The sequence below is a fragment of the Mus musculus genome, chromosome 6, assembly GCF_000001635.26.
Source record: "Mus musculus strain C57BL/6J chromosome 6, GRCm38.p6 C57BL/6J".
Taxonomy (NCBI): domain Eukaryota; kingdom Metazoa; phylum Chordata; class Mammalia; order Rodentia; family Muridae; genus Mus; species Mus musculus.
Window position 1 is genome coordinate 46,838,105 of NC_000072.6, and position 18,408 is coordinate 46,856,512.

Consider the following 18,408-nt stretch of genomic DNA (forward strand, 5'->3'; position numbering starts at 1 on the left):
CATAAAAAGTAAAGAATGGGACAGAAAGTTAAGAGATTTTTAATATAATTACTTAAATTATTGAGAAACTAAAAGTCCATGTTAATGTGAAGTCAGGTATAAATACAATTGGAATTTTCCCAAGTACCATGGAGGAAACTGAGATTGGATGTTCATACAGAAATAATAACAGCCAGTTAGGGATAAGGTAGAAAATACAGATTAAAAAGTTGATGGAGTTAAGTGTAGCTTCCAGCCAAAAAACTACTGGATTTGGGAATCAGGATACGTGAAGTGAAATATTAAAGGCAATAGTTACAGGTTCATATCATTACAATTTTTAAAATCCAGAAAAGCAATGACCAGGTCAAAAATGTCACCATGGAAAGAGGCAGCAGAACTGAATTACACTAAAAATAGTTAGAAGTGAGTTTCTGTACGTCACCATGATTCAAAATTTCAATGACTGCATTTCTAGATAATTAAGAATATAATCATGTTTCAATTCTAAAACTGTCAGTAGAATTGATGTACTGAAACTAAAGCCTGAAATTCATTAAGCATTTTGTTGTATATCTGTATATATAAAATAGAAACAAAGTTGAATTTTAAACATTTGAAAAAAGATTTCCATGATTTTTAATATTTTTAATTTATTCTTTAGTTATTTCACAGATTATATGATGCATTTTAGCAATATCCACTCCTTAAATTCAACTTTCCAACACATCCTAGATACCCACAACACATCCCCTTCCATACCTCCCCCACCATTTTTAAGTCTAGTGGTGTGTGAGGCAATCTCCCCATAGCCATGAACCCTAGTAGCTCCTCTACTCACAGTAGGGTCTCATGTACCTACCATTCATTACTAAATGCAGACTCCTCATCCACTGAATTCAGATGGAGCATGTAATTCTGGATTTCTACAGATGATATTGGGTACCAGTCTAAAAACATCGTGGAAAATAACAATAAAGGAAGACCTAACATTAATCAAATCATGTGTATAATAGCTCAGACAAAAATCAGGATTTTAAATATTTTATTGTTCCTCCTTTGACCCTTGGAAAGTTCTGTTTCTCTACTTCACATAGACTTAATAAAGTATGATAAATATCATTCCTCTGTTTCCATTGAATTAGCAAGTTTGTAAACTTTGGCTATTCCTAGGTTCTTTCTACTTGGCTATTTCTGAGCTCCCAGTGATTGGCTAATGTGAGGATAAACACAGGCTTTCCTATTGACCAGTAACACCTGCCAATATCCTTCTCTTTGATCCAACTGTTTGGATGTCTCAGTTACCTCTCCAGGACAGACATGTAGTATATCAGTGTTCATAACTCTACACCTACCTCAAGCAACTGTTATTACTTCAATAAAAATGATAAATTGGTCTTTCCATTTTGTATCTTTCCTGACCAAATCTGTAGCTACTTGAAACATGTGATTGACATCTCATTCTATTTAAAATAACTCCCTTTCTGCAAGCCTGAGCCATTGCCCTAGGAACAGGATTCAGTGTTTCAGTTCTCTTCAACTTATAGGCAGGAAAGACTGCTGATTGCTTCATGCAAACATAGCTTGGACCAGTCACCTTTCTACCTAACCTACTCCAAGCATAGCAGAACCTTTAGAATTATGACACTTTTTGACTTTTGATTCAGAATATGCTCAGATACCATAATACTGCATTCCACTATGAGTAAAAAAAAAAAAATAATTAGATTTACCAAGGGTTAGGAGAAGCCCATGGGTTATGTGGTAGAATGCCCACATCAGGATAAAAACTGATGAACAATAAGGGCAAGCCAGGGCTCTATAAGAGGACTTATGAAGCAAATAAGCAATCATTCACAGCAACCCAGTGAATGATGAGATGATTATCCAACCAGTTGGGACGATCTCAAATAACTATTCTTGTTATTCCTTTAAAAAAAAAACTACAAAAAAAAAAAAACTACATTTAACTTTTTAATTATTGGACAGTTTTATATATTTATATAATGAATTGTAGTCATTTTCAGTTCCAACCCCCCTCCCTCATCTCCCTACTTTCCCCACTGGAACCATTCTTTTGAACAAGTGGTCCCTCTAGCTTCATGGCTTCTTTTCATTTGTTTAACATATAGTTATTTGCCTGGTCATCAATGTGTGTGTGTGTGTGTGTGTGTGTGTGTGTGTGTGTGAGAGAGAGAGAGAGAGAGAGAGAGAGAGAGAGAGAGAGAGAGAGAGGGAGGGAGGGAGGGAGGGAGGGAGGGAGGGAGGGAGGGAGGGAGGGAGAGTTTGGGGGAGGGATATTTACTGGAGCAATGACAACGTATGCATGGCTACATCACTGGAGTAAATGACATATCTTCTGCTAACAACTGTTAATTGCTAACACTGTCTGGGGTAGTTGGGCCCTCATGACCCTCCTCCCATCTACGGTGAAATGTTAATGGAACAAATTTTGTACAGTTAAAGGCTCAGAGAACATTGTGACAGGAGGCAAAAGAATGTAACAGCTGAAAATAGGTCAGCAAAACATGTTTTCTGAGCATCACATAAACATTGAATGTACAAACACACTGTATGTTTAACCATATATAATTAAAGCACATATCTAAATCTTAGACAGAAATTAGACTGATAAATATTAAAATATTCCAGATGGACAAGATAGATGAGCTCTGTATAAAAGTTAAATAACATTCAGGTTTTAACTAATATAAGCTTAATATCCAGATTAAGCCAAACATCCCAAAGGATAAGGGCAGCAGTGGCAAGGGTTCTCCCCATGTGGCACTGAAGGTCTTTTGGTGTGTCAAAGTAGCTATATCCAGAGACCCTATGCTCTTTCTTGCTTTGTATTTATGTGTGCATATGTACACAGTGCATTTGTGATGAATGTGTGTGAATATGTATTCATGCAAGTACACATACTTGGATGTACATGTGGATCCCAGATGTCAGTGTTCATGTCTTCCACTATAGTTCTCCACTGTATCTTTTGAGACAGATGCACTCAAAAGACTCAGGGCTCTGTGATTAGCTAGGCTGGCTAGCCAGGAATCCAGCTGCTGGGAAGCCATACTTACTTAGTTCCTCGTCCTTGCATGGCAAGCACTTCACCAACCGAGGCAAATTCCCAGCCCACACTATTTTTTAATTTGAATGCTCTAGAAATAATGCTTTCTCTTCTTTACCAGAAACTTGGTATAAATAGAAACCACATGAAAATAATTCTCAGTGCATGAAAAAAAAAACATAGATGCTGAAGTTAACCAAAGCCACAAACCACATACAGAGAGATAATTATACATAGATTATACAAGTCCTATGTATCCCCTTTCTGTGAAAGATATTGTGAATCAAATATCTTTTGATGGTACATACTTCTATTTTCTTTCAAACACAAGCTCTCTTCTTTATCATATGTCTTCTACCTAGTTTTCCAAGGATCTGTACTTTATGTCTCACAATTGGTTTATTTTTTCTTTACTAAATATCTGTCTCCTGCCTACCTCAGCATTGTGTCTCTTTTTATCCTGGAAAGGACATAGTGAAAAGACCTTTTATCGAACTCTCTTCTGTCCTCTTCTAAGTGCTCATGTTTCCTTTTGATTTATCTTACTCCCTATTCCAGAGTATTGATATTTTTGAGAAAAAGTCAGAAAGGTAGCTCTCTCTGCCTGCATATTTGAATTGGGCTAATATGGTCATTCAGGAAATATTCAAAGTGACAATACACAAGATAATACAAAAGATACACATAGTCCTGAAAGGGCTCTGTGTCCACCTGTTTTATGTTTTATATACTGCCAACTGTAAGGTCTTACTATTGTCCACCTTGCCAAAGGGGTATTGTGTGCAGGAATGGTATTATTAGTGATATGTTGTATAGCCTACCAATAAAAGGCATTAAATAAAAGAGTGCGTTTTTATTGGGTAATATTAAACCATTCACTTCCACATGCATTTGCTTTAACCAGCTTGAACAAATTAGTTATTCTCAGTAGATTACCCTCACTGTTAATTCTATAATAAAAGATTCTAGAGATGGTGCATTACTTACTATCACTGGCATTATAATTTTTATTTCAGAATCCTAGTAACCGAATATTCATTATCTAATTGTAATTAAAATGCATGATTCTCTTAAGGACGTTTATAACTATTTAAATGAATGTGAACTTTATTAAAGGGATAAAAGTAGGATATTAAAATTATTCCAAGAGGGTAAGTTTTATTCTTGAAGAAGTGTAAAATTGCAGTGGTGATAAGTAAAGAATAAGGAAAGGAAACAGGAAAGTCATAAAAGTAACAACCACACAGATCCCTGATGTGCTATGGTCGAATAGAAAGTGTCAATTAATCATATGGTCATGGATAAAATGAGCAACACAGAGAGAACTGAGCAAGCTCCCTGAGGAATGGCTCGTTTGCTTTGCCTTCCCCAATGGTAATTCCTTGGAATCCAATGGTAATGCCTTGGAACCCCCTGGACACCCAATAAATACATGTTGCATTAAAAATCCAAATGAATTATATCTCAAAGTTATAAGAATTTAGAGAGTAATTTTCCAGTCAGTTTGTAGGTGTGACATTGGGATAGCTTCATGGTTAGGCCCAGTTAAGATGTATAATTTTCATTAGGAGATTTAACTTATATGCTCAGAAAATTGGGTTTGTTTTGTTTTGTTTTGTTTTGCTTTGCTTTGCTTTGAAATGATAAAGTTGTTTAGTTGGCACCCAAGCTCCAAAGATGGGTAAGAGCTTCCCCTTTTTGTTTTCTATTGTGAATTCTTTATTGTTATACAGAAAGGCCATCATTCTCCAATTCTTTATGTACATATTTTTTTAGATCATATACTATATTTCCCTTATCCTGTTACTTCCTTTTTAAAAATTAATTTATTTATTTACATCCAAATACTGGCCCCTCTTCCCAGTACCCCTTTACAGGGTTCCTCCCTTGCCCTCTTAGCCTCTGAGAGGGTGGTCCCACCCTGGGCATGCCCCATCTCTGGGGCATCAAATCCCTACAGGATTAAGCACATCTTTTCCAATTGAGGCCAGACAGGGCAGGCCTCTCCTGCATATGTGCTTGGGGATTCAGACCAGCAAGTTATGGTCTTTGGTTGGGAGCCCAGTCTCTAGGAGTTCCCATGGGTCCAGGTTTGTTGACACTGTTGGTTTTCCTGTGGAGTTGTTATTGCCTTCAGGACTGTAAATCCTTCTCCTAACTTCCAATCCTTTACTATAGACATAGAGAGACCATCCCTCTCTATGTACATGGAGAGGCCATCCCTCTGCAATATATATATATCCCTCACCACTTCTTTACTATATACATAGTAGGCCGTCCCTCTCCAATTCTTTACTACACACATAGAGCAGTAACCCGTCATTACCTAGGAGGAACTATAAATCAAAGTCAGCCTGCTTTACATACATTGTAGAATTGTGTTCTCCTCATGCCAATTATTGACACAAATGCTCATTGTGAGAAGTGATGGTTTATATTACATGGGACCATGAAAAACTGCCATTGGGTGTGTCACTTAAGTGAATATTAACAATTTCCTTTGTGTTACTATTAACTGAATGCTGACCATATGATATGCACAATACTAAGTAACTTGCAATCAGCTAATTTGTTTACATTCAACAAACATGGTTTAACAGGTGAGATAAGTGAAGAATTTCCCAAAATGGAATATATATAAAAAAGCACAAAAATGAACAATACTAGCCAAGAATAATTGGAAATCTGAGCAAGAACAAAGAATGTTACTATCTTACCTCTCAGGTGACTAGAAGCCCAGATACAGGGAAATTGAGACTGTAACTTGGGGTTCTATTTAAAAAGGGACCAGAAATAGGAAATACACATTCTCCAAAAACTATGATGGTAAACTATCTGTGATTTTTTTTTCCTTTTGAGCTGTAAATATTATAGATAGAAGCACACAATCTAATGGTGTAGCTTGGCCATCACTCAGATCAAGCTATGGACCATAATCCTTAGCTGATGCCAGTAAATTCCTCCAAAGAAAACTACAGTTCTGACATCTAAGATAACAGATTATTTGTGCCTGGTTTTGATCATCATGTAAATATAATCATAGACACACACCATTGTGTATCACACTTTTCCTCAATGCTATAGGTTGGAGTTTATAGTTACTTTAATGGTTGCCACAACAACACACCTGACAAATTATTTTTCTTTGGCTTATATTTTGAAATTATGTTCCATGTCCATCATGGAAGGCATGGCTGTAGGGGCATGAGACCGTTCATCCTGTTGCATCTGCAATTGGAAAGCAGAGAGATGAAAAGTGGTGCCTAAGCTCATTGCCTCCTTTGTATTCAATCTAAGAACCCAGGTCACAAAATGGCACTGCCCATATCTAGGGCAGATAGTCCCACATGAACTAACATTACCTAGATCCTCCCTCACAAATATGACCAGATGTTTGTTTCCATGGTGATTCTAAATTCTATCAAGTTGACAACCAAGATTCCACTATACTTCACTTTATTGCATGTTTGTTTTATTATGTGAGTATGTCACAATTTTTGTGATCTTTTGTTGATGAACATCTAAGATACATAGCTGCGGGGCTGGTGAGATGGCTCAGTGGGTAAGAGCACCCGACTGCTCTTCCGAAGGTCAGGAGTTCAAATCCCAGCAACCACATGGTGGCTCACAACCATCCGATCACGAGATCTGACTCCCTCTTCTGGAGTGTCTGAAGACAGCTACAGTGTACTTACATATAATAAATAAATAAATAAATAAATAAATCTTAAAAAAAAAAGATACATAGCTGCTTCTTCCATTTTTGAAAAGAAGAAAATTGATATCATTAGTTGTATTAATAAAGCCTGGTGGTTACACCACCCTAGTTGCTTAAGTTATATACAGTCTGTTTTAGTCACTCTTTTGTCAGTGTGACAAAAAATGTCTGATGGAAACAACATAAAAGGAAATAATTTATTTTGGCTCAATTTCAGAGGATTCAAAGTCAACATTGTTTGTCCCTAAAATGTTGGCAATAGCAAGAGACAAAGGAAAGATGTTTGCTTCATAGCCATACAGGAAGCAGAAAAAGAAAATGGACAAACAAGAAGAGGTCAAAGCAAGACATGGCCTCCAGAACCATGATCCTAAGTGACTTCCTACAAAGTCCCACCTTATCTTTTCATCAAGCTCCAAAAATGTCATAATATTGCTAACCCATTAGAGTAATAATTTACTCATTCATTCATTCATTCATTCATTAAGTCAGAGCATCCATTATCTAACTATCCCTATAGACTCCCATACAGGAATATTCAGGGGTACACTTTACTAAGTTCCTATGTATTTCTCAATACAATCACGTTGACAACCAAAATTAACCATCCCACTATTGCTGGTTAGTGGGAGTGAGAGCATAGAATGTTAGACACAGCTTTCATAGTTAATTAAGATGTTAAGGACATGCCAATTTTCTCTTCCATTTTGCTCTTAATCTCATATATTAGTTTAAAGATCTGGGAATGGTTTTCCACAAAGTTATATTTAAGAAGCCACTGGATGCCAAAAAAAAAAAAAAAAAAAAAAAGCACGTGAACAATCATGATGATGATGCTGAACATAGTGTATCAATAGATTAAAATGTATGACATAAAAAGTTTCTTTTCCAGAATACAGTATTATACAAAGCTAAATATACTTGTATCCAATTGTTTCACACAATCATTACAATATAGTTTGGGCCTTCCGAGACTGATATATTAAGTATACATAGCATCCACACATGCCAAACATCATTTTATCTTTCCACAAGAGGCTGTTTTACTATTTTCCAAACTTGTTATTTCCAGAAACCCCACATTTCAAAAGTGTCCATGATCCTTATGGAATAAATTATTCCACATAAATTTTGTTTATTAAAGCCTTAAGCTCTAATGTATCTGTGTACAGAGATGGGACTTTTAGTGAAGTAAATAAGGTTAAGTGAATTTATAAGAATGGTCCCATGATCCAACTCAGTTGATAACATCATAAGAAGATGTGTGAGAGAGCCCCCTTCTCTCTTTATGCACATGATCACAGAAGAAAGGTCACATGAGGACACAGGGAAAATGCAAGCCAAGAAGAGGCTTCATCAAACATTTACCGTAATGTCATCTTGAGATGAACTTTCTCCCCTTCATTATTGTGAGGAAAAGAGAACAGTGTTAAAGGCACACAATCTGTGCATCTTATTTCAAGGTACCCAGAGCAGAACACCAACAGCAGCACTCTTGAAGAAGATGTATAATTGCTCATCAAAGTAGTGTACATCTCAAAGAAATGAAATGGCTAAATCCTTTACAGGCTTGTTTACATCATATCTTAATTAATTTTCTATTATTGCAAAGAGACACCATAAACAAGGTAACTTCTAAAAGGGAATTTCTTACAGTTTCAGAGCATCCTCTGATGAGCATGGAATAGGAGGCAGGCAGGGCACCAGAGCAGTAACTGAGAACTCACAACTGACCCATGAGGCAGAGAGAACCATCTGGGAATGACATGAGCTTTGAGACCCCTCCTCCGCAAGGCCATACCTCTTCATCCTTTCCAAACAGTTCTACTAACAGAGGACCAAGCACTCAACTATATGAGCGTATAGAGCTATTCTCATTCAAACCACCACACACATCACTTTCCTCATCTTAGATTAGTGACAAGTGGATACTCTATAAAAATCATATGGCAATTTCGCCTTCTACATTTTCAGAGGGGAAAGATAATTCACACTTGCTTCATTCATTCCATAAAACTAGATGAAGGATTTTTGCATTGCTAAGGTACTAATATAGCCATGCCAGGTGGTGCCCCTCACTCCTTTCTTTGATGGTAAGTACAATCTCTCTATTGACAGTGATGTATTTCCATCACTTCTCTTCTGGACAGGTGGTTTATATGTTGTCTGATAAGTTGGACAGCATTATTATAAATGATTTGCGCTCAAGACTGTAAAGTAAATTTGCCAAAAGAGATGACCTTGATTTTTTTCAAATCTAATGAACTGAAGTTTTAGAATATTCTTGAGTAGTTTACTGAATTTCTGTTTTCTCTGAACCCAAGATCCAGCTGTGAATAGCATGCCACACATCTGAAATACTCATGAGGAGATATTCCAGGAGATTCTTATTCCAATCATTTCCTCTGCTGACACAAGAGGAATCAAAAGTCCTTTCCCCAACATATGGTGACGTCACATTTCAGAAAAGCTGTGTGCTTAACTCTCAATGATTGACATTTAGGATGTGCTCCTCGTTCACAGTATCCCAAACAAGAGGATGCTGGAGGTTTCCAGTCTGTCTGCCCTAGAAGTCATAGATACTATTCAAGGTTCAAAACTAATATTAGCAAATTAATTGCAGATATACAGGGTAAAATGCAAATAGCTGTATCAACTCTGTATACAAAATGCTGAGCACCAAAGTCGCTATGAGATCTACCAGATTGCTTTTAACATTCTCACATTGACAAAACAAGAATGTAGGGGAAAATCTCTACTCGCTGAATTCCCATTGGATTATGAGCCACTGAACTTTTTGTCCATCTCACCACCAGAGTTCCCTTTCACACTCACCAATGGTTTCCCCATTTCCATGTCTGGTAGGTCCTGTGATGTTTTTTATACCAGACATTATATAACATTTAACAGAAATGACAATTTTTCCCTGACAGATGCTTTTGCTTTTTCTCATTTCCATTAGCCATAATTCTCTTGGGTTCCTTCCAAATTTCAGATCATTTATTGTGGATCTCCTTGATTCATCTTTCTCCCTCTATGCTGGAGTCTGATAGCAAACTTAAGCCCCTTTTCTAGCTGCCTCTGATTCTCAGCGCCAGTACCTAGGTGTCAATTTAAAGGTTTGTTTTTATTTGGGCCATCTCACCCTAAAGTATAATGTTTTTCATTATTGTAGCCAAGGGGGTGTGCCTTTTGCAGATGTTTCCATCCCTCAACATCTTCAAGGAATTGATAACATAAAAACAAATATTGAACATCTTAGGAGCATCACATTCTTCAAAGCCCAGTTAAAAAAAAAAAAAATGGTCCCTACTTTCAAGCAAGTCTTTTGTGTCCACTTCAGGAGCAAAATGTCCTGTTAGGATGAAGAAGGAATGGCAAAGTATATATTTTTTAAAAAAAATATGAAGTTTGTATAGAAAAGATAGGGACAATCAATATAAGTAATGTTGACATGGATTTGTGTTTTGTGGGAGGGCTACAGGTGGCTACAGGAAGAAAAGTAAACACTTCTCAATTAAAAATAGAATTCTTGTCTCATTGGAAAATTGTACCTGTTAAGATGGAAAATCCATCAAATAAAAACTCACAACATATCATCCTCTCTTCTAGGACCAAATGGGTTAGGACAGATGCTCTTTTGAACAAAGTTAACTAAGCAAAAATCATGGTGCAAAGGACTGTTCATTATTTTCATAATTGGGGAAATTTATGTGCAAACTACTAAAGAACTGGAGAATTGCCTTGGTAGTTGGCACTTGGGTGAGAAAACCCAACATTAAGAATGAAACAAGAGCTCATATCTCTAGCTGTGTATGTAGCAGAAGATGGCCTAGTTAGCCATCACTGGGAAGAGAGGCCCCTTGGTATTGCAAACTTTATCTGCCTCAGTACAGAGGAATGCCAGGGCCAAGAAGTGGGAGTGGTGGGTAGGGGAGCAGGGCAGGGGGAGAGGGTATAGGGAACTTTTGGGATAGCATTTGACATGTAAATAAAGAAAATATCTAATTAAAAAAAAAATGAAACAAAGACAAAATTGGATAAGTGAATTTTTAATGAAGTAGGTATATAATAATATCCTCAAAACGTCACCCAACCACACCCAAGAATCACTCTGCCAAGAGAAGGACTGTGAATTAAGCAAAAGGCAGTCAAGGTGGACATGGGCACACTGGCAGCAAGAAAAGAACTGAATACCTCTCCTCTTTGTTCACTAAGACACTTATTGAGGTGAGCATGATAACTCCATTCTTTCCAGGATAGCATGAACTTTAGGCAGAAAAACTGCATTCCACCTTGTTAGGATACCAATGGGAGAAAATGCACACACACACACACACACACACACACACACACACGCACACGCACACGCACACGCACATACACACACACACACACACACACCCCTTATAACGGTGAACTTTAGCTGTAGGGCAATCACAGGTTGTGCTATGCAGCCCAAATCTCTGGAAGGATGGTTGAGGTAGGAGGTGGTTAACCACATTTTTTTATTTTATTTTTTTTGAGTTTGAAGGAATCATTTAATTAGACCCATGGATTGTAGGGCCCATACTTGCTGGATTCACTTTCCAGTTTTAATACATTTTCTTTTTTTTTTCATTATTATTATTAGGTATTTTCTTCATTTACATTTCCAATGCTATCCCAAAAGTCCCCCATACCCTCGCCATCCTCTCCCCTACCCACTCACTCCCACTTCTTGTCCCTGGCGTTCCCCTGTACTGAGGCATATAAAGTTTGCACAACCAATGGGGCTCTCTTTCCACTGATGGCCGACTAGGTCATCTTCTGATACATATGCAGCTAGAGACACGAGCTCCGGGGAGGGGGGGCTGGTACTGGTTAGTTCATATTGTTGTTCCACCTATAGGGTTGCAGACCCCTTTTAGCTCCTTGGGTACTTTCTTTAGCTCCTCCATCGGGGGCCCTGTGATCCATTCAATAGCTGACTGTGAAGTTTATCCATTCACTTTCATTAGGTTTGGGCCAGAAAGGAGCAATTAATTGTATTTACGGTCATCATTTTAACCTTTTAGCTTTGTGACCAATAGAAACCCCTGATCTTGGTTCATCTTTAGCCAACCGTTAGTTACAAGCCCCAAACTGCTCTGTTGTTTCTCATTTGTTTACTTATTGGTGGTTTGTTTTGCCTTGCTTTTTGAGGCAGGTTCATACTCAGTAGCTCTAGCTAATCTGGAACTCACCATGTAGAGCAGACTGGTCTCAATCTTGCCTCTTTTTGCCTCAGGAGAAAAGCTGGATTAAAGGCATGCTCTACCATGATCAACTCTGGTTCACTTTTACCTATGTTGTGGCAGGCAGCTCTGAGGAATGCTTGCTGAAGTGTAGGCAACTGAAAGGTAGACGTCACATCTTTGAGAGCTACCTCCTCTCTCAATTCCCCATCCCCTTGCCTGCCCTGACAAAAACAAGAATGGACTCATTCATACCAGAATCAAACTAGATAAAATTTGATACCCTAAAAAGAGCCTAGGTTTAGAAAAAAAATTAGAGCCAAAAGAGAAGTAATAAATTGGGTTTCTCCTGGGTGCAAAATAGGTTTTCAGAGATACCCGGAGCAACTGTGTCAGTGTTGTTTCCTTCAACAAATGACGACAGGGAAATCTGGTCATTCCCAGAGAAACCTAAGAGGCTGATAAGAAAGGCTGATTTGCACAGCTATTGCTGTGGGCCTCACTAAGTCCTTATCACCAGCTTGAGAAAGCATTGGTTGGACAGAGAGAGTGAATCAGATTACTGGGCCATGTCTTTTGGAGTCAAAGAAATAAAAAGCCCAACTGAACTAGATCACTCGAATAACCTTGTCCAGTTTTAACATGAAGGTAGACAGTGGTGCTGGCAATGGAAATGGCCTTCCGTTTCAGAGGTCTGTGAAAAGACAATGTAGGCTGTGCTTTGTAGTCCATATATAGAACATGTGATATGAAGTCAGTCAGGAACAAAGGACCCAGATGTAGCTGTCTCTTGTGAGACTATGCCGGGGCCTAGCAAACACAGAAGTGGATGCTCACAGTCAGCTAATGGATGGATCACAGGGCTCCCAATGGAGGAGCTAGAGAAAGTACCCAAGGAGCTAAAGGGATCTTCAACCCTATAGGTGGAACAACATTATGAACTAACCAGTACCCCTGAGCTCTTGACTCTAGCTGCATATGTATCAAAAGATGGCCTAGTCGGCCATCACTGGAAAGAGAGGCCCATTGGACACGCAGACTTTGTGTGCCCCGGTACAGGGGAATGCCAGGGCCAAAGGGGGGGAGTGGGTGGGTAGGGGAGTGGGGGTGGGTGGGTAAGGGGGACTTTTGGTATAGCATTGGAAATGTAAATGAGCTAAATACCTAATAAAAAATGGAAAAAAAAAAAGAAAATTACTTAAAAAAAAAAAAAAAAAAAAAAACTAAGGGGTCGTAGGAAATACCTAAGTCAGTCAAGAACTTTCCTTGCAAGCATGAAGATCTAAGTCTACCCAACATCGGAGAAGAGAGATAGGCGTCTTCCAGGGTATGATGGCCAGCCAGACTTGGCTGAGTTCCAAGCCAGTAACAGACACTGTCTCAGAAAATCAAAGTGAATGCCATCTCAAAAACTATAGCTAAGATTGTTCTCTCCAAATTTCTAAATTCACCTATATTTATGTGTACATATGCCCATGTAAACACACATGCACCTGCACACATATATACAATTATGTACACACACAAAAGAATCTCTCCAAAAATCTACCCATCCATACTCAAAGACCAGTGAGCCATGAGAAACACTATGGCCAGGCAAAAACAGGTCAGATGGCCAGGTGCATGTGACATTCCAAATTTTGTTTATTAAACACATGGGAGAAACACTGAGAAAAACCAGGCTATTTATCATGTGTTTGAAAGATATTCAAAGCCAAGATAATAGATGCCTTATCCTGTCGACTAAGTTTTGAGATGTCAGGCACTGACCAGGACTTGCTCGATATTCTGAGACACAGAAATTGGCAGAAGGCTGATTATTAATTATTCCCTCTTGCCATGAGTTACAAAAGCATAAGCAACTCTTGCATAGATTAAAATATAAATTTTGGTGGGCAGATTGAATTGTAAGTAGTTCAAAGCAGTCTTCCACCCAGTGAGACAACTTTCCTATGGAATAAAAATAATACATTCCTGTGTCACTCAGGGGAAGTCAATTGAAATTCTTTCAGGATAACTTGAGAAATACAGACATACATCTCCTCTTCAAGTTTAAAGTGCTGGAAGTTTCTATGTTTCTATTAGCTTAGCTACTAATCAGTGGAGAACATAAAACCAAGCATTGTTTTATTCCTAACATACTACCTAAAAAATGAAGGAGGTTGTTAAGTAGGTCATTTCCTAGATATCACTGTTCTCAATGCTCATTACTGTCCTGGGAAAACCCTGTAGATCCAGGAAGGCCTATCCTCAGTGGGTTCACATTACAAAGAACCTCAAAGGAGTTATCTTCCAAGGATCACACTCATGAAAGATGGACCCAATATTCATGAATTTTATGCACATGGAAGTATACTAAAATTGTTCCAGTAATAATTACTTGTTGGTTTAGAATTAAGAACATAAAAGCATAATAAAAGAGCCTAATAATTTCATACCTAGGTAGAGAAAATGTCACCCAGGTAAATTAACTAACTTTCTTTTTTTTTTAAATTAGGTATTTTCTTCATTTACATTTCAAATGTTATCCCAAAAGTCCCACATACACCCCCACACACACACTCCCCTACCTACCCACTCCCACTTCTTGGCCCTGGCGTTCCCCTGTACTGAGGCATATAAAGTTTGCAAGACCAAGGGGCCTCTCTTCCCAATGACCAACTTTCTAATAGGGAACAATTAGACTTATCTTTAAGATGTAAGTTTTGAACACCTTTGCTATTTTAATCATATTTAAATCTTTTATCAAATATTACCTTGTAAAGAAATAAAATCTTAGTTAAAGACAGCTAAACTTACAGAAGTGAATGGTTCAAGATTATTCAAGGAATTCAGTATAAGAAAAGTTTTCTTTCTCATCTCTCCCCCATTAATAGTAAACTCATTCTGATGACTGTTTTGGAATTATGCCTTGTGAATGTCTATGTGTGTTTGTGTATTTATGCAATCACAAAATACATGAAGCCAACTACCTTTAGTTACCTATTTGTGTTTATTTTATAAAGTTCTATAAAACAACATGTCTGCCCTCAGGGAGCTTGCATTCCAGAAAGGCAATTCAGAGAAACCATTTTGCATAAAATCTCAAAATGATGATAGGGGCTTTTCTAAAGAGACTCTAAATGAAACAGATAATTGTCTAGCATTTATAAAAGGTCTCATCTATTCCCACTGAAAAGAAGTAATTGAGTCTGTAATTACTTTCATTTCATAGGGGACAGAGACATGGGTTCTAAAGATCTAGTTGTAGCGGGTGTTTTCTTAATTGCTCTAATTGCTTTATAGGGAAAACCATCATATAGCATTGAGGAAGTTTCAGTAGACAGTGGTAACCGAGGACATCATTGGAAGTATTCAGAAACTTTTACTTTGTTGTGTGTTAGAGGCTCAGCTGTTGTCAGCTTGTGGTGATCCACAGCTGCAGTAGCTCTTGTGTGATAGACAAGCAGAAGCCTTGCCTCCCTATACAAAAAGACCATCGAGGAGCTGGCAGTGCTGCTTCATCTTGGAATGGCAAGGCATCCCTGGAGAACATTCTGTCGCCTCTGCCCAAGATAGTTATCTTAAGATACCTGGGAACATTATTCCCTCTTCTCACATCATTTGTAGGGATCCCGTGAGAAAAACAAAATCACAACAAATTTAATTAAAATATTTAAATGAATTTTATTATTAATTCTAGACTCTAGAAACATCTCATCCTATATTCTATGAAAGAGAATGAATGGGCCAATGATCTCAGCAGAAAGGGTTAGCTTCATAGTCAGGAAAGAGCCAAAGGAAGCAGAAACCAACAAAAAGCAGATGGATCCTTGCAAAAGTATCCTTTACAAAATTAAAATAGAGAAGGCTTGCTTAGGAGGCTGGCTCAGAGGAATTCGCCCTCTTGTTGGTGGCTGGAAATCTCCTTTCTAGAAAACTGGCCTGTGCTATTCTGTATCATTGGCACAAGGGAGTCCATGCCAGCCTGATTGGCTGTAGCAAACAATGGTCTCCCACAAATTTCTTCAACAGCCTCACTAAGGTGTTGTTTCTGCCAAGAGGATGGGAAATGGTTTTCTCGGCATTCTCTGGCAGGCTATCAAGACTCCGTAAAAGCTTCCCTAAGGAAAAAAAAAAACAGAATTTACAGGACAGACCTCTAGAATGGGAACTTTCATAATATCTGGTAGTAAAATAAGCTCTCCAGAGTGAAAACATCAGTGTTTGTTTTTAAATAAAGTTTTTTTTTTTTTAATGTTTTCACTGAGCTAAGGGCAAGGCTGAGATGCCTGTCTGCAGGCTTGTTTGTTGTCTCCACGGGCAGGGGACAAGCAGCTGAGTATAACCAAATTCCTCAGGAAAACCATACTGAAGTAGAACGGTTATAGGATGGACCCAGAGACTCAGGGTTTACTTCTGTAGCTAACAGTTCTGAGAGACCATGCAAGAGTCTAAGTCAGAACTCATCTGAGTTGGATGACAAAATTCCTCTATTGCACAAGCCCACTATCACATATAATTAGTGTATTATGCTAACGTGATAAATAGTACATTAATGTCTCCCTAAATTAGATTGACCTCAATCTCTAAAGGTCATTGATTCTAACAAAATCATGTTTGCATACAAAACTTTACATTAAAAAATAGAATCATGCAGAGTCCTAAGAAGAATATCAGGTAAATCCTTTTGAGGTTCAGCTGCTCTCAGGGCAGGTGCTGAAAAATCTCATCAGAATCTGTGCCAACCAAACCACTGGATTTGCTTTCATAGGCTATGCGAGATCTAATGTCCTTTTTCGTTGTATATTTCATATGTATCTCTTTGAAACTTTAAATTCTGTGAACTTCTATTCAGATACTTGACCAGAATAGATTAAGAAGGTAACTTTTTCATATTACCTAGGGTGATAAAAATTTTTAGTGTTTTTTTTTTCAGATATAGCAAAGAATATCAGTTTTATGACAATTAGCTGTACTCTAGCAAAGCATCAATAGATCAGTCCAAATTGGTTCCTCTGGGCATAACACAGATCCAGTACCTGCTTGGTGTGGTATATGATGACATAGGAGCAATTGTATGTGAAATTCTGCAGATATTCTTGAATTTGGGACATTGTTTGTAACTTCAATATGTAAGATTAATTGAGTATATCTTGATAAATATGATTTCATCTATAAATGAGACTTATACAATGAGGGTATAGTCTGACCACACTGTAGTGCATGATCCCACACCCAAAAATATCTAGGCAGTCATGATTGGATTAAGTGGGTTATAAAAAAGGGGGGGAGCATAAAAATGGGAGGAGCATGAAGATCTGGGAGGAGTTATAGAGAGGAGAGGGGAGTGAATATTATGATCAAATACATTGTATGAATACATGAAATTCTCAAATAATAAAAAATCTATGTAATTAAATGTAGGTATGCTATCAATCTAGAGGATATGGAACAGGTAAACTACAGGGCAAACAGAATAACACAGGCAGAAATCCAAATGGGGCCAGTTCCACTCCTCCTTATCGATAGAGCCAGGTACTTAGGAGCACCTGCTCTATGCTGGAGACTTCCAGGAACTATTTCGGTTCTTCAAATAAACATGGAGAGACCAGGAAACAAAAGATATCCCGTATTTAGCTGATGCACAGCAGGGAAGAAAGTCTCCAAAGGAACTGCTTCAAACCAATTAAAGAGACAAAGATTTCTGTTTGGTACTTCATTCTGGTGACTCTGTTGAACTTTCCATTAACTCTGCATGTGATCACCTGTGGCACATGTGGTTTGGTCTAATTTCCACCTAAAATAGCCAATGGCTTATTAGTTACGAGTTCTGGAAATCAGAATGTCAGTTCTATTTTCCATCAGATGACCATGCCAGAGTTGCCTCTGAGCCATGCTCTGGGGAAAGAGAGCAAACTCTATTTGGAGTTTTACTCAGCACATTTCTGAATAACTATTAAAAATGCCATCAGTGATCAGATAACATAAACTATAATTCTAACACAGCCTCCCCATGTTTTTCTGTCTCCCTGTGATTCAGGAGGAAGGATGCTGGCTTCTTATCCTACAAAGATCACCTGCCAGTGAGCCAGGTGGTGGTTGGAGATACTGACCGACAAGGCTCAGAAGCCAAGCTGAGTGTGGGTCCCCTGCGCTGCCAAGGAGACAGTAAGTTTGCCCAGCAGCTGTGGCTTGTACTTCTTATCACACTGAAATAGTGTCTCCAGGCTGTTCAGAAGATGCCAGAAAACATGTGTGTTTTTCAAAAAACATCACACAACACAAGTAGGACCAATGGATCTTTATTGCAGAAGAGGGTGTGTCCAAATAGAAGCCTCAATTAAGGCATAAGATGCTGATAGCCATCTTCCTCATCTATTCATGTGTAACAAGGTTGACTACCTAAGCTTATGGTAGTAAAAATAGCAATGTTAACAGCATAA

The 18,408-nt window shown here is 38.1% G+C and overlaps 1 protein-coding gene across 1 annotated transcript in view; it reads left to right on the forward strand.

Annotated features, from left to right (window-relative positions):
- Positions 1-18,408, forward strand: part of Cntnap2 (contactin associated protein-like 2) — a 2,241,333-nt gene that overhangs the window by 1,778,044 nt on the left and 444,881 nt on the right. The window contains exon 15 of the mRNA NM_001004357.2: positions 18,006-18,133. Within this exon, the coding sequence (NP_001004357.2) occupies positions 18,006-18,133 (128 nt within the window). The remainder of the gene's footprint in view (positions 1-18,005; positions 18,134-18,408) is intronic.